This window comes from Varanus komodoensis, unplaced genomic scaffold, assembly GCF_004798865.1.
Source record: "Varanus komodoensis strain SLA01 unplaced genomic scaffold, ASM479886v1 scaffold48, whole genome shotgun sequence".
Taxonomy (NCBI): Eukaryota; Metazoa; Chordata; class Lepidosauria; order Squamata; family Varanidae; genus Varanus; species Varanus komodoensis.
The window spans coordinates 1,277,488-1,302,399 of NW_025336059.1; the positions used below are offsets into that span (position 1 = coordinate 1,277,488).

The 24,912-nt window shown below is 55.7% G+C and overlaps 1 protein-coding gene across 4 annotated transcripts in view; it reads right to left on the bottom strand.

Annotated features, from left to right (window-relative positions):
* Nucleotides 1–24,912, bottom strand: part of AGRN (agrin) — a 179,150-nt gene that overhangs the window by 40,386 nt on the left and 113,852 nt on the right. For all 4 annotated transcript variants that reach the window (XM_044445431.1, XM_044445432.1, XM_044445430.1 and 1 more), the window contains 7 exons: nt 19,266–19,481; nt 16,373–16,597; nt 14,201–14,425; nt 12,931–13,137; nt 6,926–7,147; nt 773–967; nt 326–526 (listed from right to left, as the gene is read on the bottom strand). In XM_044445431.1, coding sequence (XP_044301366.1) covers nt 326–526; nt 773–967; nt 6,926–7,147; nt 12,931–13,137; nt 14,201–14,425; nt 16,373–16,597; nt 19,266–19,481 — 1,491 coding nt within the window. The remainder of the gene's footprint in view (nt 1–325; nt 527–772; nt 968–6,925; nt 7,148–12,930; nt 13,138–14,200; nt 14,426–16,372; nt 16,598–19,265; nt 19,482–24,912) is intronic.

Here is a 24,912-nt window from a genome sequence, read left to right on the forward strand (position 1 = left end):
AATCCTGAATTTGGCCCTGGAATCTGCATCTTGAAACAGTGCTAAAATGTGGGCATGCTGCAAAGTCAGCTTCGGTTTTAATAGCGCCGTGTTTTTGGGGAAAGACATTCCTGCAAGACGAATCCAGCTCAACCTCTTTATATCGGAGTGGAAAACTCACGGGATGCAGGCTCTGGGTGCACACCACCCTGACCACCACCCTGATGTTTTAAAAAGTGGCCATTTGCCCCTGAAGTCAAGTCTGGCACCAAGCCGTTGTGGAGCTTTCGAATGGGCAACCTTAGACTGAAGCCAACGCCACGTCCTGCCGCTAGGAGAGACTCACCCTCCTCGCAAGGCCCCGTCCTGGACACCTCGACATCTTTCTTCTGTTGGCAAGCTGCCCGCCGGAGCTCACACAAGTTGTTGTACGTGACGCCGTTGCTCCCGCACACTTGCGCCAGGGGCTGCTTCTCACAGCGGGGGCAGACGCACTGTCCACCCACGCACTTGGCCCCAAAGGAGCACACCGCAGCCCCACAGGTTTCTAGAGGAGGGAGGAGAGAGATCCGTTGTGTCGGATACCAGAGAGCCACTACGCAACAGGACAATCTTAAAACCCAGCTTAAAACCAAGATGGATTTTTGCTTCGTGCGGTGGGGGGGGGGGGGCTCTGCTTGGCCTGAGCACTCACAAGCTGATCCCCTGCCAGTTAGGACATCAGGAACTGATCCAGGAGACACGGGCTGCTAACCGCCCAAGGGGCCAGGCGGAAGGGGAGGCAGGAACTCACGACAATCGCCTTGCGCCGCCACCTCAATTCTGGTCTGCTGCGTGCAGGCCCGTACGTGGAGTTCGCACTCGTTCCCATAGGTGTTCCCGTCCGTGCCGCAGACGGGTTGAGAGGAGGGGACGCATTCGGTGGGGCACACGCACCGCCCCGTCTCTGCCTCGCAGATGGCACCAAACTGACACTTTCCACAACGGTCTAAGAGGAAGGGGGGGGGGGAGTTTAAGAGATTGCAAGTGTTAATACTCCCTTTCCTGCAGGAACTTAAGGTGGGATTCACCTGGTTACCTGAAGGAGCTGCTCCTTCCGTACGTGGCTGCCCACCCCTTAAGGTCTGGGGCAGAGACCCTTCTCTGGGAGCCCTCCTTGAAGGAGATTAGGAGGGTGGCTACCCAGAGAAGGGCCTTCTCTGTGGTGGCGCCCAATTGTGGAATTCGCTCCCCAGAGAGGTTCGCCTGGTGCCATCATTTTATTCTTTTCAGCACCAGGCCAAACCCTTTTTATTTTCCTAAGGTTTTAAGATCTGAATGTTTTAACTGGGGCTTTACCGTCGGTTGGAATTTTTTAGAACGCTGTTTATTTTACATTGTTTTATTGTTAAACCATCCTCGGTAAGAGACGGTGTAGAAAAGTTTTAAATACATACATAAAATCGAAGACCCTCCCCGGCCCAGCTTTCTCTGCACAATCCCGTGGGGTCAGCTAGGTCAGCAGAGCACCTAACCTCCGTTGCCGGTTCCAGCACCCAGAGCTGCAGTAGCTGCCCATGGCTTCCCTTCTTGCAAAAGGGTAAAACTGTATATCCCATCAGACCCAGGTACCCCACAGCCGTGCTGGTGGAGGCTGATAGCAGCTGCAGTGCCACGCATCTGGAGTAAATCATCAACTCTCCTGCAACTAAACCCTCTGAATGTTTAGCGGGAAGAATCGCTCCCTCTTCTGTGTTTATCACTCCCCCTCCGCTCCGCCATTGTGCGGCACTTTAGATTGGAAACTGGGACTTCTCCTTTCATTCGCTGTCAAACGCCAAGGCACACCGAGAACGGTGGGGAAGCTTTCTTTGGCTGAAAGGATTTCTGTGCAGCAAAGCTTCCAGGGTGCTCCACGCAAACAAGGCAGAGGACAAATGGAACACAAACAACTTATTAGAAATCATTAACATGTTAAAAAACATTTAAAAGCCGGGGGAAATAAAAAGGTCTTTGCCAGGCATGGAGCCTAGCCTCTTGGCTCCGTTTTCTGGCTCCACCTGCAGGAATCGAACCTGGGGGCTTTTTAAATGCAAAGCAGGGGCTCTCGGGGCACCAGGCTGATTTGGGGACAGGGTTCGGCACCGTGGACAGCTCCTTCGCAGCGCGGACGCCGATCCGGCGTGGAATCCCGGCTCGGCTGACCTTGAAGCTGCCGGGCTCCTCCAGTGCTATGGACCGCATTCCCATTAGGACAGACAATTTTCCTGGACTGAGTCCCGCTAGTCCAGTATGGTCAATGCTGACTGGCGGGGGGGGGGGGGGGGTTGGCAGGAATTTTCCCCAGCCAGCCCTCAGGCGCCTGGGATTGAACCCAGAACCTTCCTCGGGCTCCACCACTGAGCCAGGCTTCCTGCTGACGGGCCACAGGCCTCCAGGCCCCATGGCATTTGGCGCACGAGCATTCTGCTCTCGCCCGGCAACTCCGTGTCCCCAGGGTGCAGCGCAGGCCGAAATGCGATCAGTGAAGTCCCCTCCTCCCACCACACACACAAGTCTCAGTCTTGGGGACCGAACTCAAGCTGCCTTTTATGCCACTGTCACTTTTATGCCACTTGCAGGGCAAGGGGGTGAAGTGGGGGGGGGCGCAGTGTCTGCTAACGTGGCAGCTCCCACCCCCCACAATTCCCAGCCAGCTGCTGTCAGCTGGGGCCAGGCAGACATTCCTCGTGCAGGGCAGCCGAAACGGAGCACCTTGGACCGCAAGCTAAAGGCCCTCAGTGAGGTTCTGTTCCACTGTGGCCTTCGCCCATGGGGGGGGGGGCACAGGGGCAAGGCCCACATGGGGGGTGTTACCCCCTCCTCTTCTGCCCTCCTTAGCGTTACACTTATCTCCTGCCTCCTTGCCTTCTGGCAAGAGGCACACAATGCCCAAGGTGGCTTCTGTGGTCCTCCTCTCCCGTTTATCTGCACAGCAACCCTGTGAGGTAGGGCAGGCTGAGGGTCACCAGGTGGCCTAACGCTGCCCTATGAGCCTCATGGCCCAGTGGGGGCTAGAGCCCCGATTTCCTGCTCCCCCTGTCCAAGGCTCTAACCACTGCACCACATGGCCTCTCAGTGGAGTGGCCCGGCCGTGCATCCAGGTGGCTGCCATAAGGGACGAGGCTTCAGCCACTCAGCTACAGTTGCTGCACCGCAATGCCATGCAGCTAAAAGAGCAAAGGGCCAGGGACAAATGGTGGCGCCCCCTCACCTTGCCTCCAGGGGGCGCCGAGGGGCGCCCCGACTTAGGATGGGGCAGGGTAACCTTGCTTGGTCGCTGGCCCCTGAACGAACTGCCAGGGCACTCATAAACTCCCATCAGAGACTCCCCTGTTGCTCACACAGCCACTGCTCCAAGGAAGGGGGGGGGGAGAGGGGCAGAGGGGTGGCCCCGGACTCTTAAATCTGTCCACGCCAAGAGCCACACAGCAGCAAAATGTCACCCCGGTGCCTCGCCACGGCATGCTTCTAAATGGGCGAGAGCAGGGCATGCTGGCCTGGGTGCAATTATAAAGCGATAGACGCCACACGCTTTCTCTCGGCAGGGAAGTGCCGCTGCAGAGCAGCATTTTGAAGGATACACCGAGGGAGGGGGGGTCGCCCTTGCTGCATCTGGGCTTCTCGCTTCGCTGGAAGTGCCTGCTCTTACGGCAGCTCCCAGGCCCATCCGGAAAACCTCCTTTCCCCTTGGTGCAGAGAAGATGGAGCTGGGAGCGACCGAAGCGACGGGTCTTGGGAGGCGGCACCTGGGCCACGAGTGGAGATGGATGCGAGCACAGCTGGCAGAATTTTGGCATTGTGGGGAGGAGATCTTGGCTCGGACCAATTCCAGCCTTCGGGAGTGGGGGTCGTTCATCGCTAGTTGCACGCATGCCGCGGCTACAGTGCGGCAAAGTCAGACAACCCCAAAGGCTGCGCAGAGGGAGACGAGAGAGGAGGCAAGGCCACCTCGCCATCCCTGAGGCAAGACGACTCCCGTTTTCCTCTTCCCTCCCCATTCTCCCTTCTTTGCATGCCGTGCCTCTTTATGGACTGGAAGCCTGTGGCAGACATCCGGCTGAGTCACAAGAAAGCCAGTGTCCAGGCTTTTTCTCTGAGTTCGAGAAAATGCGCATCTCGCCCATTTACGTGCAAATATAATCAGGTTTCAGAGGAACACAGGGCCAAGACAAAGCAAGCCACAAAGAAGAATTCAGAGAGTTTCAGCAAACTCTAGCATTGCTAGGTCTCTCATTTCCTGCTAGGGAGGTCTTCCTGCAATGCAGCAAGGACTGGATCTTACGAGCTGGGACCCGGGGCCTGGAGAAGGCGGCATTCAGTCTGGGTCACTGTTGGTCACAAAACTCTGAGCAAGATGGATTTTTGTTCAGCTCCAGCAAAGTAATAGTTAACCTGCAACACCCATCCCCTGCCCTGTGGCCCATGAGCCACCCTCTGGGGGCACCTCTCCTGAGGCCGATCTGGAAAGGACTTTCGGGACAGAGGGCAGCATCCACACCGGGCCCACTCCATCCACGTCGGAGTGTGATGAACGCTTTGTCCCTCTCCAAACGGGGACTGCAACCCTGGGGCTTCTTCCTCTGATTTTAATAGCTTCTCCCTTCCTGGGAGTGAATGTATTTACAACATGACACCAATAATTCACAGCGCCTACCGCTTCCTTCTTCCCCATCTCCTCGAGCAAATGTGTGTTCGCAGCATGGGGTGGGCGCGGAGGGAGGAAAGGGGGTTGCGCAGGACCATTCATCTTCATAAGTCACTCGCCAGATCGCAGTTCTCTTAGCGTGCACAGAAAGATGGGGAAAGGTCGGCCAACCGCTCCGTTGTGCCGCCCCTAACTGGGGCCGCCTGGGGGCTTTGTAGCAGGGGGACTGCCCCCGAAGCTCATTCAGTACTCCAAGGGTTAGGGCAAAGGATTGCAGGTCTGGGGGCTGAGTCTGCCCTCAGAGGGTTCTCCCCATTCCCTGACCCCATCCCCTCTCTTCCAACTCTTGGGCGGGTTCTGGACTTTTATGCCGCTTTCTCCTCATTCTAAATGGAGGGAGGGCCTCCCTTAAGGTTGGCTTGCTGGTGGGAAGCACTTTAAGCTCTTTGGGCCCTGTTCCTTCGGCATGCGCCCCCAAACGCTGGAATGTGACCCCCACCCCACCCCAAGATGGTGCCACGGTGGAATTTGGCCACTGGAAGAGGCTCCACATCCCTTGTCTCTAGAGACAAAAGGCCTCCTGCGGGTTTGGGGTCTTCGCACCCTCTGGCCACACCCCTTCCATACCAACCCCTCCCACCTTTGCCCTGCCCTCTCTTAAAGCAACAGCACTGAGAAAATGGGTTGCGTTTGCTGCAGAAGAGAAGATGCACGGGAAGCAGGACGCGGCCGGTGCTTCCGTGGAAAAAGCATCACGTCCTGGTGGAGGGGGGGACCTCTGCCTGAAAGCCCAGGGTGGGAGAGAAGGCCTGTAAGGAGCAAGAGTAACAGCCAGAAAGCAGCGACTCAAGGGCGGAAAAGGGCAGCTGAAGTGCAGGACGAAGCCGCAGGAAAGGACAACTGAGACCATCGAGGGCTGGAGGAAGCTCCCTGTTGAGGAAAGCTGGCAGCAGCTGGGATTCCTTAGCCTGGGGGAAAGGGGTGAGTCAGGGGGGAGAGTGTGGAGGCATACAAAATGAAGCACGGGGTGGGAAAGTGAAGAGGGGGCCTTTTTCTCCCTCTCGAATCCAGTGGGGTCATGCCAGGGAGTTGCTGAGTGAGACACTCAGGACGGATCTGGGGAAAGATTTCTGCTGTGTGGCCGCTAAGCAGCCGCAGCGAAACGCAAGCCGCTCCGTAGCTCCTGCCACACCTGCAGAACCCAGCCCTGTCCACGCTCCTCCTCCGTCCCTCCGTGGTTCCTGCTCCCCAACAATGGCACGCCTTGTGTTGGCTGGATGCGAGGGGCTGCCGACGCAACCCGTCCAGCCAAGGGAGAGGGCGGGCCGTGGCTCCATGCGAGAGCCCCTGCGTTGCATGCAAAATAACCAGGATCAGGATCAGGCCCTGGCATTATGAGGTAGGCCTGAAAACATCATCCCAGGAACGCCTGCAGAGCCGGGGGCGGAAGCGCCTTCTGAGCGGTCTTTGTCAGCGTGGAAAGAGCTTTACGGGAGCTGTCCGTGGTGCTGAGCTGTATCTCCAATGAGGTCCACCACCTGGAGCAGCACGGAGAGACGCTGCAAAACTCGGGGGGAGGCGGCAATAGATGGGGTGCCCGCTGAAGCACAGGAAGGCCAAACATGGGATGGATCGACTCCATCACGGAGGCCACAGCCTTGAACGTAGGAGAGCTGAGGGAGGCCATGTTGGAGGGCTTTCACTCATCGGGCCATGCTGAGGATGACTTGACGGCACGTCGCAACGGCAACGACCCACTGAAATAGGGGGCACCAGCCTCCGCTAGTCAGCTTCATCAGAACTGGGCTGGGTGCACCCAGCGTTTGGCACCGAGACAGCATTCAGACAATACCACTGAGAACCAGCGTGGTGTCGTGGTGGAGAGCATGGACTGGGACTCAGACGACCCGGGTTCGAGTCCCTGCTCAGCCATGGAGCCCACCGGGTCATTTTGGGCCAGTCACAAACTCTCAGCCCAGCCTCCCTCAAAGGGCTGTTGTTGTGAAGGTAAGATTGAGAGGAGGAGAATGGCGTGAGCCGCTCTGAGTTCGTTGTAAGGAAATGGCGGGATATAAATCGAATCGAATCGAATCGAATCAATCCATCTATCCCTTCATCCATCTACCCACCAAAATGGCCACCCTCAAGGGTTGGGGGTGGGTTGTCCTTGAATCAAGGGTTGTTGCTGAAATGTGGGTTGCTGTGTTGTCTGAACACAGCCGTGAGAACAAGCCATGGCGGACAACCCAGCGGTGGCTACAGAGCCGCCCGTCGACTCACCGCAAGCGCCCTTGTGCTTCACCCGGATCTCCTTCCTCAGGGCACAAGCCATCGCAGCCAGCTCGCAGGGGTTGCCGTACGTGAGGCCGTCGCTGCCGCAGACCGGGTCGTAGACGCTCTGGCACATCTGCTGGCATTCGCACACGGCCTCCTGGTTCTTCACCACGCAGGTGGCTCCGAATGTGCACTCGACGCTCAGGCAGGGGCTAGGCGTGCCCAGATCTGAATTGAGACGGGGAAAGCGGGCACAGGCAGCACAACGGTCAGCGTGAATTGTGAGCCCCGCTCCCAGATCTGCTTGCCCCTGCTCTCCATCCCCGCCTGTCCATTGCCGGCGGGACCGGATTCAGAAGTCCCCCTGGGCCTCCTTTACGCAACTGCCTTCTGCCTCAACCAAAGCTTGCCTCGGGGTGGTCTCTGGGCGCTCCGTGGAAAGGCTGGGCATGCTGCCCCCCATGTCCGTGTGGTGCCCACTCCTGACGCCTGCCCACGGGGGAACACCAGGAAGAGAGGATCGCACGAGGTTCTGGGCAGGGCAGAGCGGCAGAAGCGGGTGTGAGCACACACTGTCTTTATGAGACTTGCGGCCGGGTGCATGCAAGTCGGGGGGTGGAGGGGCAGAATGCTGGGAGTGCAGGGGGGGGCGAGCCTCAGCCCACCCCACCCTTCACTGAACCCCTGGCCTGGGCGCTCTGATTTCCACAGGGCACTCCAGGGCCTCGGTGGAAACGGGCAGAGCCACTTCTGGTCTGGGCTGCTCTGGAGCGCCGCCACAGCTGTTTCTCCTCCTCCGCTCAGTCGTTTTTCCTCCACAACACGCCGCTTCTGACTGCGGAAGCAGGCTGCTGGCTCGGGCGTCCCGAAGGACTGAATCTGGGGTGGGGAGATGGGACCAGCCCAACTGTGAGGACGTGCTTCCTCTGGGAGCACTTCTTTGGCATCTGCAAGGAAAAGGCGTACGTCGAAATTCAGGCTTCCCAAAGGCACGGGCAGGGCATGCACCGGGACCTCATGGAGGTGGCCTGAGGAGGGGAAAGCAGTGCGCTCGTCCTAACCGGAGCGGGCAAAGGCTTCTTACTGCTCCATGCCAGCTCCCCTCTTCTGTTGTGGTTAGACAGTGTTCAAAGAGCGAGTGATCATAAGAGGAGACTGCGGTGCTTGGGATATGGCCGAATTCTCTTCCTGCCCGGCATCATGGGAAGGCCGCGCTCTTCCCACAGTCCCACTGAGCTGCAGGAGATGCCAAGCTCCTGCTGCAGCAGAGAATCTGTCGGAATTCCTTGTCTCTGCAGCCTCAAGCTCAGCCTGAGGCAAGAGGGAGGCAGCGCTCTGCTTGAAAGGGGTCTCTCTTGCTCACAGAGTTCTGACTGAATCCATGGTCTTCATGCAACCAGCAGGCAACAGATCAAGAGGAGTCTGCAGAAGGGGAATCCTGCCCATGTGCCAGGAGCTCGTGCTGCGCCTTTCCGGGCTGCTCACGGATCGAGAGCGGGACGCAACGGCGGGACTGAGGTGAGTTGCAGCAGGAGGGGCCACATTCCATGGGGGTCAAACAACAGCCGTGGGGGTTAGCACAGATGGAAGAAGAAGATGGAGAGAGAGAGAGTGGTGGAGGAGGAGGAGGAGGAGGAGGAGGAAAGGGGGGAAACACTAAAGAGGAGAGAGACAGGAAAGCATGATACACAGATGAGCAAAATGGAAAGGCAGGTGTTATCTGAGGCTGGCTCTCACGGAGGTGGCCAACCTGGGCCTGGATTTGACCATTTCGGGCAGCAGCGGGCAGAATGCCCCTCCATGCAAACACAACCAAACCTAAAAGAAAACTCTTGCACAAGGAGAACGAGCAAGTGGGGGAAGAGGGTTCCAGCCTGGCCCACTGGAAGCAGGGGCGCCGGGGGATCGAATGCTCCTCCCAGTCAGCCAGGAAGGCGCCTCGCCTACAGACTGTCCTCTCCCAGCGACTCCACCAGGAACGGCCACTTCCAGAAGTGGCAAGACCGCTTTTCTTTGCAGAAAGGAACACCTTCCTCTGCCTCCCCTTGCGCCAAGCAGAATTCCCCACCCTTTCTCCCAGGGAATGAATGTTCTCCCAGGGAAAGGGGGCAGTATTCAGACATGTATTTCCGTGGGATGCTAGATGCCCTGTCACCACTCAGCAAGCCTCGCCGTCGAGTGGAGATGTGAACTCTCATCTGTGGGCTCCTAAGCAAATGCTATAACCACTGCCCCACACTGCCTCTCAAGTTAGCACAGTGGTGCCTCGCCCACAGAAGATCCTGCCCTGATGACCTGTCAAGGTTCAGGAATCCAAGCAGCTGGTGTTTAAATCAGGCCCAGCCAATCGAAGGCCCTCTTAGTGGCTGCCAATCAAGGCCCTGAAGTTGGACATCACGATTCCTGAAGAGGGCACCATGGTCTGAGCGCGCAGCACCCCAGGTTTGCTTGAGATCCCCAAAATCTGGGAATGTGGGTGCCTGCATGCACTTATTCCCAGAGAGAGACAGAGACAGACACATATAAAAGAATGAAGTGAGGAATAAGCATGACCATTCCAAGAAGCCAGGCAGGGAGCGGTACTTAAAACCAACCAGGAGCAGCCTAAATCGGCTCATTCACAGTGAAAGGGGCAGCACATGATGCGCTCTGGGGGAGAAGGGCAGCGGAAGGGCGTGCGCTTGCCAAAAGAAGAAAAGCAAACGCTCATGACAAAGTCCCGTGCGCTTTGGGGTGGGAAAGGGGAAGATGCAAAGCATTGCAAGACTCAGAAACTCTGCATTCCGAACGGGATCGGGGACCGCTTTTTCCCACCGTGTTTCCCTGGGGGCCGGGGGAAAGTGGGCCTGGGATGGATCATCCGGGGCAAAGCTAAGGAGAAGGTGCGAGGAAGAAGGGTAGAAAGCCGACCTCGAAGCAGAGACATCCCGGTGGGGAGCGGTGGGACAGTACGCGGATGATGGGCTTCCTTTCTCCAAACAGGCAACACTGGAAGACACAAGACACACAACAGAAAGAGAGAGAGAGAGAGAAAGGGAGAGGAGAGGAGAGGAGAGGAGAGGAGAGGAGAGGAGAGGAGGGGCATAGAGAAAAGGAAAGGGAGGGAGGGAAAGAGAAAAAGAAGGAAGACGGACAGACAATGCTATGGACGAGACCCTCCCCGCAACAGGCCCCAATTTAACTCCTCCCCACCCATCACAGCGACGAGTCCACACCAAACAAGTGATGGAAGCAGCGGGCAAGAAGAAAGTCTGCCATTTTCCGTCCGCGGTTTAAGGCACAAACCTACGCGGGTTTAGACGAAATCAAGAACGGTCCAGCGACTCCAAACATGCCCGGCATTGTGGCTTCTCCCACTGAAAACGTTGTGGAAGAATCACGCAGGGCGAGGGCTTGGGGGGCGGTTTTGAGCAGCTGTGGGGCACCGAGAGACGCGCAGGGCGCACTTTACACTCATGCGTCTGTGTCGGCGTGTACTAATGTGCCAGGGAACGCAAACAGAAATGCTGAAAGCAACTGTCTTCGTGTAATGAAGAGCAGGCCTGCAGTTCAGTTCAGCGTTGATTAATGGATGCACGATCGCCTCCCCCTTGCTCTTCCACTTCAGCAGGGGATTCATTTAAGCCACTCACGCCCCAGCTTTGGCCTCGCTACAGCCACGCGGGGCTGCTGGCAGCATGCAAATTAATGCGCCTTAGAAATTCAGCTGGTTATATGATAGGGAAAGAGTCTTTTCAGTGGTGACTCCACTGAACATCTGCATGGAGGTGTGCGCAGCACCGATATCACATTCCTTCTGGTGCCAGGACAAATCCCGTGTATTGCCCAGGCGTTTCAAGAAATTTTTGTTTTAAGCTGGCTGTTCTAGATCATCTCTTTTATATATTTCTTGCCTTTTACTGCCATCCTGGGTGCTGTTTCCTTGTTGAGATTAAATATTTTATGAAGGCTTTTTAAATTGTATTTTGAATAGGGCCGAAGGGCAATAGAAAAATACGTGCAGTAAATAAATGGAATAATAACAAGAATACATCTGTATCCAAACTTTCTTCTTATTGCGAGTTAACTTCTTTTCCCCTGCATCTCTGCATCTTCCTAAGCGCCATTCCTGAGCTTCTGACGATACACACAATGATTTCAATCTCACAGATCAACTGGCTAATTAACAGATAAATGAGGCGGATCATAAATAAGAATCTTTCCGCTACTTTCCCTTCCTTGAAGTCTGAGAGATGCAGAACGATGCACAATGTTACACCATTCCAAGGGGAACTTTTTTGGGGGGGGGGAATAAGGAAGTCAGAACTGTCCACCACTGATGGGGTCTACCTAGCTCTCTTTCAGCATTAATCCCTGAGAGTGGGGGGGGTACACTTTGAGGGGAGCACTTCTCTCCCCTGTTCTCTTGCCCTCCAGGGAGAGAATCTGTGAGGTTCAAATCATGCCAGAGATAAAGTTGGATTCTCTCCTGCCCCCAACCCTTTCCAAAGGGACCTTTACAGAGCCGTGCGCATGCGGCACGCAAAGCGAAGTACGTAAAAGTAAAATTCTGCACCGAGTTCCACAACACCAGACAGCGGAATTCTGCAACCTGAAGCAAGGGTGCAGGTCTATGCAGATCTGAACAGGACAAGGAGTCAAGTCATTTTCAGGATCCCCCAACCAAGTCGCAGGAGTTGTTCTTTCAGTCTAAACATGCATTGGATTGGGCCCTCAAGTTCTTATGCGTTTTACTTTATGTGTAGGGGAAGGGCATTGTTTCCATTGCGCAGCCCACTCCCTGCAGTTCAGTCCCCGGAATCTTCCGTAGGGCCGAGAAGGGCCCCAGTCTGGCATTCCGGAGAGCAGCCGGAAATCCATGTACAGAGGGCTGAGACGGACCACATGCCTAATTCTGCACCGGCCCATTCTCTAGCCCGTGTGATTTCTACTTTGGCCGCTCACTTATCGGTTGAGTGTGAGTTGTCATGGAACCATGGGTTGTTGCTGAACCACGGGCTATAGTGTTGTCAGAACACAGCTGTGAGAACAAGCCATGGTGAACAACCCACAGTTCACAACAATCCATGGATCGCTTGTGGCGAACTGGCTATGGCTTCAGAATGATAGCCTGCTCTGAGAGCTGTTGCTAATTGGAGGGCTTGTAAAAGCTTTAAACAAACGGATGATTTAAATTATTTAAATAGAGAGAGAGAGAGAGCGAGAGAGAGAGAGATGCTAAGCCATGGCTCAGAAACAACTCACACTTAACCTACCTCAAGCCCATTAAGTGCACTGTCTTGTGGAAAAGCCGCATGTTAACCTACCAAAAAAAAGAGAACAAACTGCTCCTCTTTTGTTATCTGGGTCACAAACAGGGCTTAAAAACCAAAAACTAGTTCCGCAACCGACATCGCCAAGACCTCTCTTGAGGCATCTATACCTGGTTCACATGAAATATTTTTTTCCTCTGTCTCTCTCCACACATTTGAGACAGACAAGAAAAGACGCCGGCCAGGAATTGTGACTTGCCGTTCGCACCTGTGAACTGAGAAAGGTTTGTCGGGGGAACGGACACGGGAGAAGGCGAATTGTGGGTTGCAGGGGCGCCACCCCAGGAAAGGGCTTGGCGGAACAGCGAGCACTGCTTCTGGGCATCATGGCAGCACAGCCGGAGAATGAGCAGATGGACAGACGGATGGATGGATGGAAGGAAGGATGGAAGGAAGGAAGGAAGGAAGGCCTGGACTGAACACTCACGATACTGTTACTGGAACACTGCCTTAAACGAAGAGGGAGGATAAAGATGGAAGGAAGGCAGAGAGCAAGACTACACTGCAGACACGGGGCAAGGAGCTGGGGGGAAAGAGTCCGTGGTGAGCGACGCTTACCTGCGGGACTGGGATCGCAGCCGCGCAGCTCCGTGCGCCAACGGATGGGGACGGAGCGGGTGGAGCCGCCGAGGGGCTGGGGTGCCCCCTCCCCTCCCTCGGCAAAGGCTAGAAGGGGGGTGCCCTCCCCGTGCCACTTACCACAAGGGCCCGGGTGCTTGACGGGGATGGCGGCCCGCTGGTGGCACTCGGCCTTCTGGCGCTCGCAGTCGTTCGCGTAGGTCCGGCTGTCCCGCCCGCAGAGGGGCCGGTAGGAGCCATCGCAGACGACGCGCTCGCACGAGCAGCGGGCGGCTCCCCGGCGGTTGAGGCACACGCTGTTGAAGCGGCACTCATCCAGGCACTTGTCTGGGGAGGGAGAGGAAGGGTCAGCGGTCGGCAGCGGGCGAGGCCGAGCCCCGGCCGGGGCGGATGTCCGGCCAGTCTTGTTGCCCAGAAACAGGGCAACCTGGGCCAGCAGATGCTTGGCCCTCTTGCCTAAGGCAGCACGGGGCGTTTTCCAGCTGCAAAGTTCCTTTGGGTTGGCACAGATGAACGCAAACTCGCACCGAGTATCGGTTTGGTGTTTTTATCACTGCTTTAGCAACTTTTTTGTTTTTCAGCTGCACTTTGATGCATTTAAGGAGCAAACTTCGGCAGGTTTAAACAGGGGAAAAGCCCACAATGCCGTGCATGTGCCCTTCCAATCTCTCTATAAACCACCAAGATATTTTTTTAAACAGTGAATGGTATATAAACCAGCCAACTGGTCCATTAATGGAGAGGGAAACCTTCTGCCCCCTTAGAGAGCATCAGCTGCTCTGGAGTGCTCTGCGTTCCCAGATCCAGTGCCCTAACCCTGGAACTGGGAACCAGAGTGCCAGACCCTGACCCTGTCGCGGCTGGTGTAGAAGGAAACACCCCAGCGGAGAGCTCCAGTCCCCTTCCTTCCTCCTCTGAGAGGCTTCAGCTGGACGGGCAAAGATGCCCCATACCCGATGGATGTCTCACTCTGCATGGGATGACTGAAAGCCTCCCAGGCAGAGCGTTTATGTCTCCTGCCATAGGATCACACCCTCCCTGTACTGCCTTTAGGGCAGTTTTCAAGATACGGCTCAGTAGCATATCAATCCGTATCCGTATCAATAAGTAAGGCAGGTGCATTCATGGCAGTGGAATGGGAAAGGTGTCCGATCTACGGCCGTCACTGAGAAAGGTGCAGAGATCCAAGACCGCTGCCAGCGAGGACAGGACCCAGCTGGCTTCCTGCAGTGAGGGAGAGGCCTATTGACAGGGGCTCCTCAAAAGCCTTGCCCCAATCCTCTGAGGTCCGTGGGCCACAGGAGCTCTTGGCGCCCCTCCCCATGGCAAAGCATGTGCCTGCATCGTCTCCAGCGGATCAGTGACTGCGTCCGAGCCGCGACTCACTCACCCTGAGGCTGACATGGTCCCGACCGCACCTTCTGGACCTCGATTCCCCGGATGGCCGCTGACCTCACCAGGACGCAGTCGCTCTCGTAGGTGGTCCCATCGTCACCGCACACGAGGTCCCGCTTCAGGGGGCAGCTCTCCGGCCGCGGCAGAAGCTCAGCTCGCCGAGTCCGGGGGTTGACCCGGCAGACTCGGTTCATGTCGTTGTGGGTGCTTTTGCAAGGGTCTCCAAGGGAGAAGGGGAGGAAGAGCGTGCCCGTCAGGAAGAGGCTTCCGTCAGCATCACCTCTTCTGCCCACCCTGAATTTGGCTCCCAGTTGTACCCCCAAAGAGCCGCCTGTGTGAGCATGCCGGGAACCTGGCGTTAGAACGTGCGAAGTGACTGACCCATCGTGTCCAGGAGAGCCTGCTCTGGCCGGCAGCAGCCACCCGCGGTCTCAGAAACGCTCCTTCCCCCTTGCTTGCCGGCTCAGCTTTTTCACTGGGGGCTCCAGGGTCTGAGGCTGGGACCTCCTACCGGGAATGCGCGTGCCCAGCCACCGCACCGTGGCCCTTCCCACACGCACCACCCACGCCTCCATTCCTCACCCGTTCCTTCACTTCCAATAGTTTTCTGCTGCTTGAGCTATTAAAACCCCTAAGTGGCTTGCACTGGAATGCAAGTTAACCATACAGAGATGAGATAAAAATAATTAAAAGTATTACAATGCCACAGCAACGCAACAGGATGACAAGAGAAGCCACGAAAGCCTGCGTGAGCCAGTGTGCTCACCAGGCTCGCTACAAGGAATCCACCCACCGGCAAGAGACGAGACCGTGGCTGCAGGCTGCGATGAGCTGGCGGCTCTCTGGGGGGCAATTCCCAGCATCCCTTGCCACACTGGCTGGGGCTGATGGGAACTGTAGCCCTGGGACACGTGGGGAGCCTCCACATGCCCAGCCCTGGTTTACATATCCCCACACATCAGGAATGCCGGGAATGGGCGTGCATTAACTGAGCAGAGCAGATCAAGACCCCTCGATCGATCGATCGATCGATCGATATGGACGGTTCAGAAAAGCCCGTGTCCCGGGAAACATTGCAAGAAGAAATGCAAAGGCCGATGTGCGTGCAGAGCTGTGACAAAAAAGCAGCCAGAGCGCAGGTGGGGATCAGCGGGCCACGGACTCCCGCCCGGCTAATCCAGGTTTATCCAGATCACCTTCCATTCGCTGCTTGGATGCTCTTACCATAATACTTCAAGACACCAGGCTGTTTATTGGCTAATCCCCGGCTCTGTCTCTCTGCCGGGGTGTTTCTAGTGGCCCGGCTGATAATGCCTGGGAAGAACTGAGTGGCTTCTGCTCCGTTCACAGAGGGGAATACAGAACAATGGGAATGAAAGGGACGTGTCCTTCTGTTTTGTCTTTAATCCTAGCGCTCTGAAATACCTGTAACTCCTAGCTGACCCCTCCCAAGAGGGAGGGGGACCAAAAGCGGGGAGGAGGATTAGCATATCACCATGGAGACTGGAAGAGCCACTATGTATATATTGATGGGGCGGCGGGTGGGGGGAACGGGGACGGCCGCTTCGCCCAGCAGAAGGCACAAGGCACAAGGCAGTCCGGAGAGGAGCACTTCTGCTCCGCTGATGTGTTCGGAAAAGAAAGTGCAGCCGGTGCCCTTGGGAATGGACAGAGCGTCTTCTGCCATGCACTGGCCCGGAGGCCTCTGGCAGGAGGGGAAGAGGCATCCAGGGATGACCTGGGCTTAGTGAACCCAAACCCCGGGCTTAGTGAAGCCCCTTTCCCCAAGCTTTTGGTGCTGGCCCGGCAGCGCTGCCGTTGTTTCCCTCCTGTTCTAAAAGGCAGAGATTTGTGTTGAATTATGCTGGTGTTTTTGGTATTCTGAGTCCATCTATAGGCACTTGCCACCTAGAAAACACCCTGGGCACTTCTCCTTGGCAGATTCTCCTCTCTTGGGCCGGGGCACGGCTGCCGGTCAATGCGAAGTAAGGTTGGGCAACAGAAAGACCGCCCTGTGCCCAAGTCCCTTCAGATGTGACGTCCAAAAGTTCCTCAGGAGCTCGTAACTGCGGCACCCCTGGCCACAGACGAGGAAAGCACCAAGAGAGATGTGGCACGGGCGCCGCAGGCAGAGCCAAGGGGCAGCCCGGAGCCCCCGCAAACTCACCACAGAGCCCGTCGAACTTCTTGAAGATGTTCTCCTGCTTGTCGCAGGCGTGCCTGTTCAGGTGGCACTCGCTGCGGTAATCTTTGCCGTCGCTGCCACACACGTAATTCTCCGCGGCGCCGCTGCAGGAGGACGGGCAGATGCATTTGGCCGACTGCCCGTCTGTGGAACGGGCGCAAGTGCTGCCAAAGCTGCAGGTCACCTCGGCACAAGGGTCCTTCGAACCTGGAGAGGAGGGAGGGAGGAGACCCCGGGTGACGCGCGCGTGAGGCGTCGTCCGCGGGGCGGCCAGGACAGGCGGCCTCCAGGAAGCGGCAGGGAATGCAGCTGGCCCGGGAATGGCGCATCAACGAATGAAATCGGAATAGCGGGGCAGTTTTATGTTGTATTTGGTGGAGGTGCGCTTCAGGGTCAGAGGGACTGCTATGCCTCTAAAAAGCAAGGGGAAGCCACATCTTTCCACCAGGATAGGGTTAGCATGTGTGATGTGATTGGACTCCACTTCCAGCTCCATCTGTATGACCAACAGTCGGGGTGATGGGTGTCCAGCAACATCTGGAAGGCCGGTTTCCCTGCCCAGTCCTCATCTGCTGGGGAGAAGAGCCGCCGGGCAGGAGGAATCTCTTCCAAACGAAAGAGTCGCAGTGTCCCAAGACACTGCCCGCCTTATTGCCAATCTGCTTTGTCCCCTGTCTGCTCCAGCAGAGCAATGCAGGAAAAGAAAGTGGACCGGTGAAGAACCAGACTCGTGGCGGTCTTTAATATTTCTGTACAAGTGAAGGTGTGCCTTCTCCCATCAGCTGTGCAAGTAAATGCCAGGCTTACAGGATCTACGGCGTCCGCCAGCCAGAGCCGGGGCATGGCCACTGCTCTGCGGCAAAGCCAAGCCCCAAAGGGTCGCTCGGGGCAGAGCCCGTTCCCCGTACCCTGTGACCTATCTGTCGGGATGGCCTACAAATTTGAGCAGAACCGCCTGCAACTAGTAGCTGCCAGCTGGGGACTGTGGCAGAGTTCGTTCCAAAAGCCCTTGCCCATTTGCCACCACCGCCTGGGCCTTGGCCAGCAGACTGGAAGCAACTCTTGCTGGGCAAGGCAAGGACAGCCGGTAATTCTGGGGGTGGGGGCAAGCTCCCCAGGAAGGGGTTCCTCATTCGGGTCAGCTGGGCAAGAACGCCTCTCACACCAGCTTTCTGCACTGGTGCCCCACGCGCTGCGAAAGCAGGGGCGCCACGACTGGTCTCGCACACCCAGCCACCCCCCCGCCCCAGATCTGGCCCCAGACACACCCTTTCCTGCCCGTGCCGCAAAGAAGGCCCAGCCCTGCCAGCCCAACCGCCCCGGCACCCAGGTTCAAGCAAGCAAGGGGTGAGCTGGCCCCTGCGTTCTCACTCTGCCGGTAACACGATGATGCTCTTAACATGCCGTGAGCAAAATGTAATTAGAGAGAGACATCAAAAAGCCATTCCCCCTTCGACCAGGATGGGCGGGCGGGCGGGTTATTTATAGGCCCTGCCTGGCTCCCTTTTATTTATTTAATTGTTCTCCCCTTTCATTTGTCACTCCCCCTCCCCGCTCTCCACCCAACCCCCTATTATTATTTTAAATAAATCATTTTGGTGTATCCGCCAGCCCCCCTTCCCCGGCTTCTGCGGAGAGCCCCCAGCAGGAGCGAGGGCGTCTGGATTTATCGCAAGCAGGAGCGCCTCGTCGGGGAAGGGGGAAAGGTCAAGTTAATTTACTCGGAGACACGCGGGCCGGGGGTTTGGTTCGCAGGGCTCTTCGCGTGCAGCGGGTGCGTGCCGTGCCCCCAGCGAGGTTCGTGAGCCTCATGCCCCAGGTCCCTCCACAAACAGCCCGCTCCTGGGCGTGGGCCACTCTCGTGCGCCCGTGTGCCAGGCCCCCTTGCCTCCGAGCCGCTGCTCCGAGCAGCCGGAAGCCACGATCGGAGGCGGGCCTGCCCCAGACAAGGGAGGAGGAGATGGAGCAGGAGGGGTGCACAAGGGTCTCCCAAAGAGGCAGGGCACCCCTTTGTCCTGTTCCCCTCCAGCTGAGCTTCGAGGCGCCAGGCCACGTCCCGGGGCCGCTCCTTCCCGCCGCTGCCCTGGCATTCCCATGCCGCTGCCCTGCCGCCTTCCCGCCCGGCTTCAGCTCTCTCCCCGCCGACATTGACTCCCCTTTCCAGCAAATGCAACTTTCTTCCCCAGCTGAGTTCCCAGAATGAGGAAATGTGTCTGCCGGGCAAGAAGGGGATCTTTCGCTCTCGCTGACCGGGCTGACGGAGGCGAGATGGCAAGGCAGTTCTGAGCCACCGGGCAGGATGAGATCGAAATAACGTTTGCATTTCCTCTGACGGAGGGTTCAAAATGCTCGGCATCCATCAGCAAACGTCTCCTCACCACGCCCCCAAAGGTTTGGTCCGTGTTGCCCCCCGTTATTTCTAGATGATGGGCATCAAGGAGCAAGTCGGCCCCCGATGGCAGGGGCAAGATCGGAGCCACCAGAAGGGGCGACGGGTTCCCCAATTTGATCAGGTGGAGGGTGGGGCATCTACTGGTCAAAATGGAATAGGAAAGGGCTGTGGGGGGGGGGGGACAATATTAGGCCCCTCCAGGCTCTCAGTGCCGCCCTCTCCAGATGGCCAGGCCCACTTCTCCCAGCACCATCCCTTACCACGGGGGCGATTCCCCGACTTTTGTGATCGCCCCTCCAAAATCTTAAAGGTGGGAAGTTAGAGCTTTACGCCATGGAATGTGTGGGTATTTGGCGCTGGCTGCCCCCCTTTGGCCCCGCCCATCAGTGGGTACAGCCTCCTCCTGAAGCGGCATGGGGCCCCAAGGCTGCAAAAGGTTCCCCACCCGCTGACTCAGACGAGGAACCGGGCGCCTCCGCTCACCGCATGCCCCTCTACTGATGACTTTGATCCGGCGTTGCTGGTGGCACTGCGCCTTCTCCAACTCGCACTCGTTGCTGTAGGTGGAATAGTCGGAGCCGCAAACGGGGGCCACCACCGAGGGGCACGTGGTCTTTCTGCACACGCACAGGCCCTGCGAGGAGTCTGTGGGGCTCCGCTCGCACACGGCTCCGAACCCGCAGAGCATCCCTCGGCACACTGCGGGCACAAGGGAAAAGAGAGAGTCAAGCAAGGGAGGCCGCTGGAGTTGGCAGGCAAAGGCTGAAACGCAGAAACAGGGTGAGTCAGACGGGGTCTCCCGGGCCATCTAGTCTGACCTCTGGCACCAGCTGGCTCCGCTCACGACATGCCCACCATGTGCATGTCCAGACTGTCCTTGAACACTCGCACCGATGGGACCCCCCCCACCTCCCGTGGAAGCCCATTCCACGCCCTCGGGGTCCTGACTGTCAGGAAGTGCTTAAATTGAACCTTGAAGAGAAGCCTCAGCCCCCACTTTGGGAATTCAGGCAGCCCAGCTCTGTCCCCCAGGAGTGAGTGTCTGTACCCCTCTCATAGAAGACAGGTTGTGTTGCTTTTTAAAAAAATGCCACTCCCCCCCCCCAACAATGCAGATTGCTGGCATGTGAAAAAGCAAGACTCAAGCCACTCGGCTGCACGGAGCACCCTCAAATTCATCGACACGCCATCATTACAGATTGCAAAGAGGATCGCGGGAGTGTCGGGAGGGAAAAGAGTGGAGGGGTTCGGCTTCCCAATATGAGATGCACCTTCCCGTTTATCAGGCATGCTAATCAGGAAAGCCAGCGCAGACCAGTTTCCCATCTAAATTGCAAATGAGGCAGAGGTAGGCTGTTCTTTTTTACTTTTGGAGGTGGGAGGAACGCCAGGTATGTGAAGTCGAGAAGCACGCACACACGCACAGAAGCGTGTGACTTTTCATGCTGTCTCAAAATAGACACCACGCCGGCCAGACTGCGGGCCTTAGATCTCGGCACTGGGGTACCCGATCCTTCCTCGGCCACAGATGGCGACTCGTTGAGAGCGGTGATCGTTTGCTGTTTCTGCGGCAGGGCAAGCTCCCGCTCTGAAGCCTGCTCAGCTTAATTCCAGCTTAATTGTCCTACTTCAGAAGGGGCCACCTGCAGATGGTAGGCCGTTGCTGCAGCTCTCTCCGTTTACATCCTTTCTTTCAGGAGTCTCTTTCAGCCCCAGTGCAAATTCCAGTTTAGGGGAAGCTCCTGCGTGCCTACACTGCCGGGGGGGGGGGGGGGGGAGCCAAAGAGAAAGGACCAAAGGCTATCGCAGTGGATCCAGATATCAAAAATGTGGGCATCTTTTATCTGGAGGCTCTTGCTGCTGGCGACTAAGTAAAGGTATTCCAAGCCTTTAGCCTGAGGAAGGGCACGGACTGTGCCAAAGCGGGAAAAACACCAAATTACAGAAATGCGGTCAGAAATGTGTGAGTTTCCTGCTTAGGGAAAAAAGATGAGAAGCTCTCTAGTAGGATACTATTTAATAAATCAGTTTAGCTGAACTGTATGGGCTTGACCAGGAGCATGTCGGAAGGGTTATGAAGGTTCAACAGGTGGAGCGGTAAACTTTCCCAGCATACAAAAGCCAGGGTGGTTGATGGAAGCCGTGCCATGACCTGATGCCGCCAGCTTTTAAGAAGAGCACCAGAAGTAATAGCCTTTCCCAATCATTCAATAGATAAAAGCTGCTTTTGCTGTGAGGATGAAACTGTTTCCTTTATTGAAACAGCTTCACATACCCCTGCCATCTCCAAGCAAGGGGAAGCTTATAAAATCTATTTCCTTGCCTACATGGAAAGGATAAAACATCTGGGATTGTTCGGCTTAGAAAAAGGGTGAGAAAGGGAAGTCATGAGAAAGGTGTACACAGTGACGCACAGTCTGAAGAAAGTGGGGGGAGAGAGAGGGGTTTCTTCCTTTCGCATAATACTAGAACTCAGTGAGGTCGTCCCATGAAGCTGATAGGCAGGAGATGCAGAACAGAGGAAAGGGAAGGCTTCTTTACGCAGCGCATGGTAAAACCGCAGAATTCACTTCCGTAAGATGGATTGGTGGCCACCAATTTGGACCGCTCTGGCGGGGGGTCGGAGGCATTCACAGCAAGGGTTCCGATTTACGGTCCTGATGGCGCAACGCTACCTCCACTCTCAGAGGCCTAGAAACACCAGTTGCTGTGGAACATGGCAGGTGGGTGCTGCTGCAGCCCTATTTACCTGTGGGTGTTCATGAGCCACGTTCAGCCATGGCTGGAAGAGAACACGGGGACCTTGGTCTGCCCACCATGGCTTTTCTCTTGCCATGTTGGCTAGCATAATGGGACTTGTGGGCTGACCCATCTGGCAGGGAAGGCTGGTCTACAGTATTGACAGCGGTTCTCAAGAATCATACATTCATAGAATCAGAGAAGAGTCGAGTTGGAAGGGGCCATGAAGGCCATCTAGTCCACCCCCTGCTGTTGCAGGACACCAAGCTACACCACCCCACTCCGAGGGCTGTCCAGTTACACCCCACCTCTTTTCTTTTAAGAACCCAAAGCATCTTGCACCGTTCTTCAAACCCTGCTCCCAATCTTATTCTCACACAACAGCCCTGTGGGGTGGGCTGGGCCGAGAGTCTGTAACTGGCCCAAAGCCACCCAGCTGGCTCCATGGCTGAGCGGGGACGCGAACCCAGAAAGGGGTCCCGAGTCCCCACCCCATGCGCTTAACCACCGCAAACCCGAGGGCACTGCTGCTTTGTCAAACGGGAAGACTTCGCCTTCCCGGCTCTGCACCAGGAAGAGCGGCTGAGAGCGCCTGGTTATCAGTTATGCCTTCAGAAATCATTTGGCTTCATTGCTACTTTTGTGGAGGACCAGTATGCCTGAACCAGCCAGCCATGGATTAGCTGATAACAGTTTTACTGATCTTGTTTTTAAGTTGTTAACGTTTTCTTCCTGGATGTATCTTCTATTGCCCACAGCTCCCAAACCACTATACTGGAACATGAAGTGGCATGTACATCTTGGGATCAAATACAGAAGTTCTGCTGCCTGAACACCTATCCATGATGTTCGACCCTGTGCCTGATTGGCTGGAGCTGGCATTGTACACCAAAAGAATTCCTAGGTTAAGATCTAATATTAGACAACTGTAAAACATTTTGAATCTTTAAAATCCATTGTTTTTAATAAGTCTGCATGCGTTATCAAGTGGATACTCTGTTGGTGGACATTGTGCTTGCCATCTGGGATATGCTTAATTGGGTTTACGTCTTCCTGGTGGATGGAAAGATAGAATAGAAATGTTCAAAATACAGGACTGATGCATATGTAAGGGGGGCAGGATCTGATATATTTGATTATATGTATGTAATATAGAGACCCTAGGTGATAGGGCAGTATAGAAAAGCTCCAAACAAATAAATAAAATATATTTATACAGGACAACACACACAAACACAGAGCACCTAAGAGAAAATGACTGGCCTACATAATAGCAGGAGAGGAAAAAATTAAAAAGTGTGTGGAAAAAAAGAGAGAATATGGTGAGGGGGGTGGAATAAAAGGCTTGCTAGCAGTTCATTTACACTTCAATACACAGGCGCCTGGCTTCATCTGCCTAGAGAGTTTAAGCTCATATGCCGGGCAACAATGCACCACTAAGAGACTAATATCGTCAAATAAAAAAAGAACTCTCTTTCTCTCCTGCCCAATATCTAAAAGCAATTTATCATTTTTATGAAGCTCTGTGGATCGTCTCTTCCCCTACCCCTGCTCTCTCCCTTAAAAGGAAAAAAAAATGCAGACAAATCTTTCTCTCTCTCTTTTTCTCTTTCCTCACAGTGAGATAAGCGGGTGGAGAAGGAGGCGAGAAAAGCAACGGGTGTCTAAAAATGCAGAGAGAGTTGATGATTATTTTTTCCTCTTCCTCCCCCAAACAGCCCTCCCTCCTCCTCCTCCTCCTCCTTTTTCCAGAGCTGAAGTCGTAAAAGTCTGTACTACATTATTGAACTGTCACTCAGCTGGGAAATAGCTGAGACAAGCGTCCACTGAGGAACGGTGCGTGTAGGACGCGGCCGGAGGAAGGGGATCCAACTTTCCCCGGTGGCTTGGGAAGCCGGCATGTCCCTCCTCAGCCTCCACTCGCCATGTGGACACGCCATGCCCTGGACCCACTCAGGCGGCAGGCCAGGTGTCAGGTTGTAGCTTCCCCGCTCTGCATGCAAACAACCCTGTGGTCGGATGGGGAACACTTGGCTCAACAGCACTGAAAAAGAAAAAGGCCTTGGAGCTGTTGCGGACAACAAACCGAAGATGAGCCAGCAGTGTGATGCAGGCGCAAAAGGGGCGAAGGCCATCCGGGATGCATAAGTAGAAGCATCACTTTCAGAACGAGAAAGGAGTTCTGCACTCGCTCCTTTCACTAGCTCCTGACTTTTACTCTGCACTAGTCAGACCTCACCTGGAATTACTGTGTTCTGCTCTGGGCACCCGGGTTTTAGAAAGATGTAGAAAAAGTAGAAAGGGTTCAGACGAGGGCAGCAAAGATGATGCAGCTCTGGAACGAAGCCCTGTGATGAAAGGCTGAGAGCTCAGCCTGTTTAGCCTCAAGAAGAAAAGGCTAGGAGGGGTTCCGGCATTGCTCTACCAGGACCTCAAAGGCTGAAACGAAGAGGAAGCCGGTATCTCTTCTCGCTCATCCCTGGGCGCAGGACATGGAACAACGAACTTCAGCTACGGCACCCCAGATTCAGGGTCGCCACCAGGGAAAAATGACTCGCTGTCAGAGCCATATGGCAGCGGAACCAGTTGCCAGGAGAGGTCATGGGCTCTCCCGCACTAGAGCCGTTCACGGCGAAACGGCAGTCACCCAAGTGGGTTGGTGTAACTTGGCCTCCTGTGCCAGCACTGGGCTGGGCCTGGTGGCCTTTTTGACCCTTCCAACTCTACCATTCTGTGAATCTGTGAAAAACATCTCCCCTTAAAACAGAGGCAGGCGACATCTGGCGGTTTAGAAGTTGCCTCCTGGGCCCCTGCACAGTCCATGGGGGGGCCATGCAGTGCATTGGGGGTCCCCAACCTGGTCTGTCGGCTGCAAAAAATGAGCAGCAGTGCAGAAGGCTACAGCCGTTAAATTTAGCTTGCTCCTGAGCAAAGTGGAAGCCTTTTACTGCTAAAGGGTGCTGAACAGGCCACGTTTAGCTTGCAAATGGGCTAAAAGAAGCCCTGTGGGCCTTCCATTCCTGCTACGGACACCTTTTTAGAATCAAAACTAACCCCGGAGGGGTAAACTAACAGATGTTCTGGGGACACACGTTGCCCACCCCTGTCATAAAAAGACCTGGAGGGAGAAATGATCAGTGTTTCTGGGTTGGACTAGTATGAATATCTAGCATCTGGGCAAACCCCAGGTTTGTCTCCACTGGCACGCCCTCCCCGAGTGGCCAGGTGTCCTAGTTCACAGCAGGCGGTCCTCTGTTTGAAGGCATCCTCTCTCCTGAGGGCTATCCCACGTAAGCCCAGTTTAAAAATAAAGAGCGGTTGACCGATCAGACACAGGGGTTGCCTTCTCCAACCTACTGTACTTCTATTTATACCACAGTTGTTATTTCTA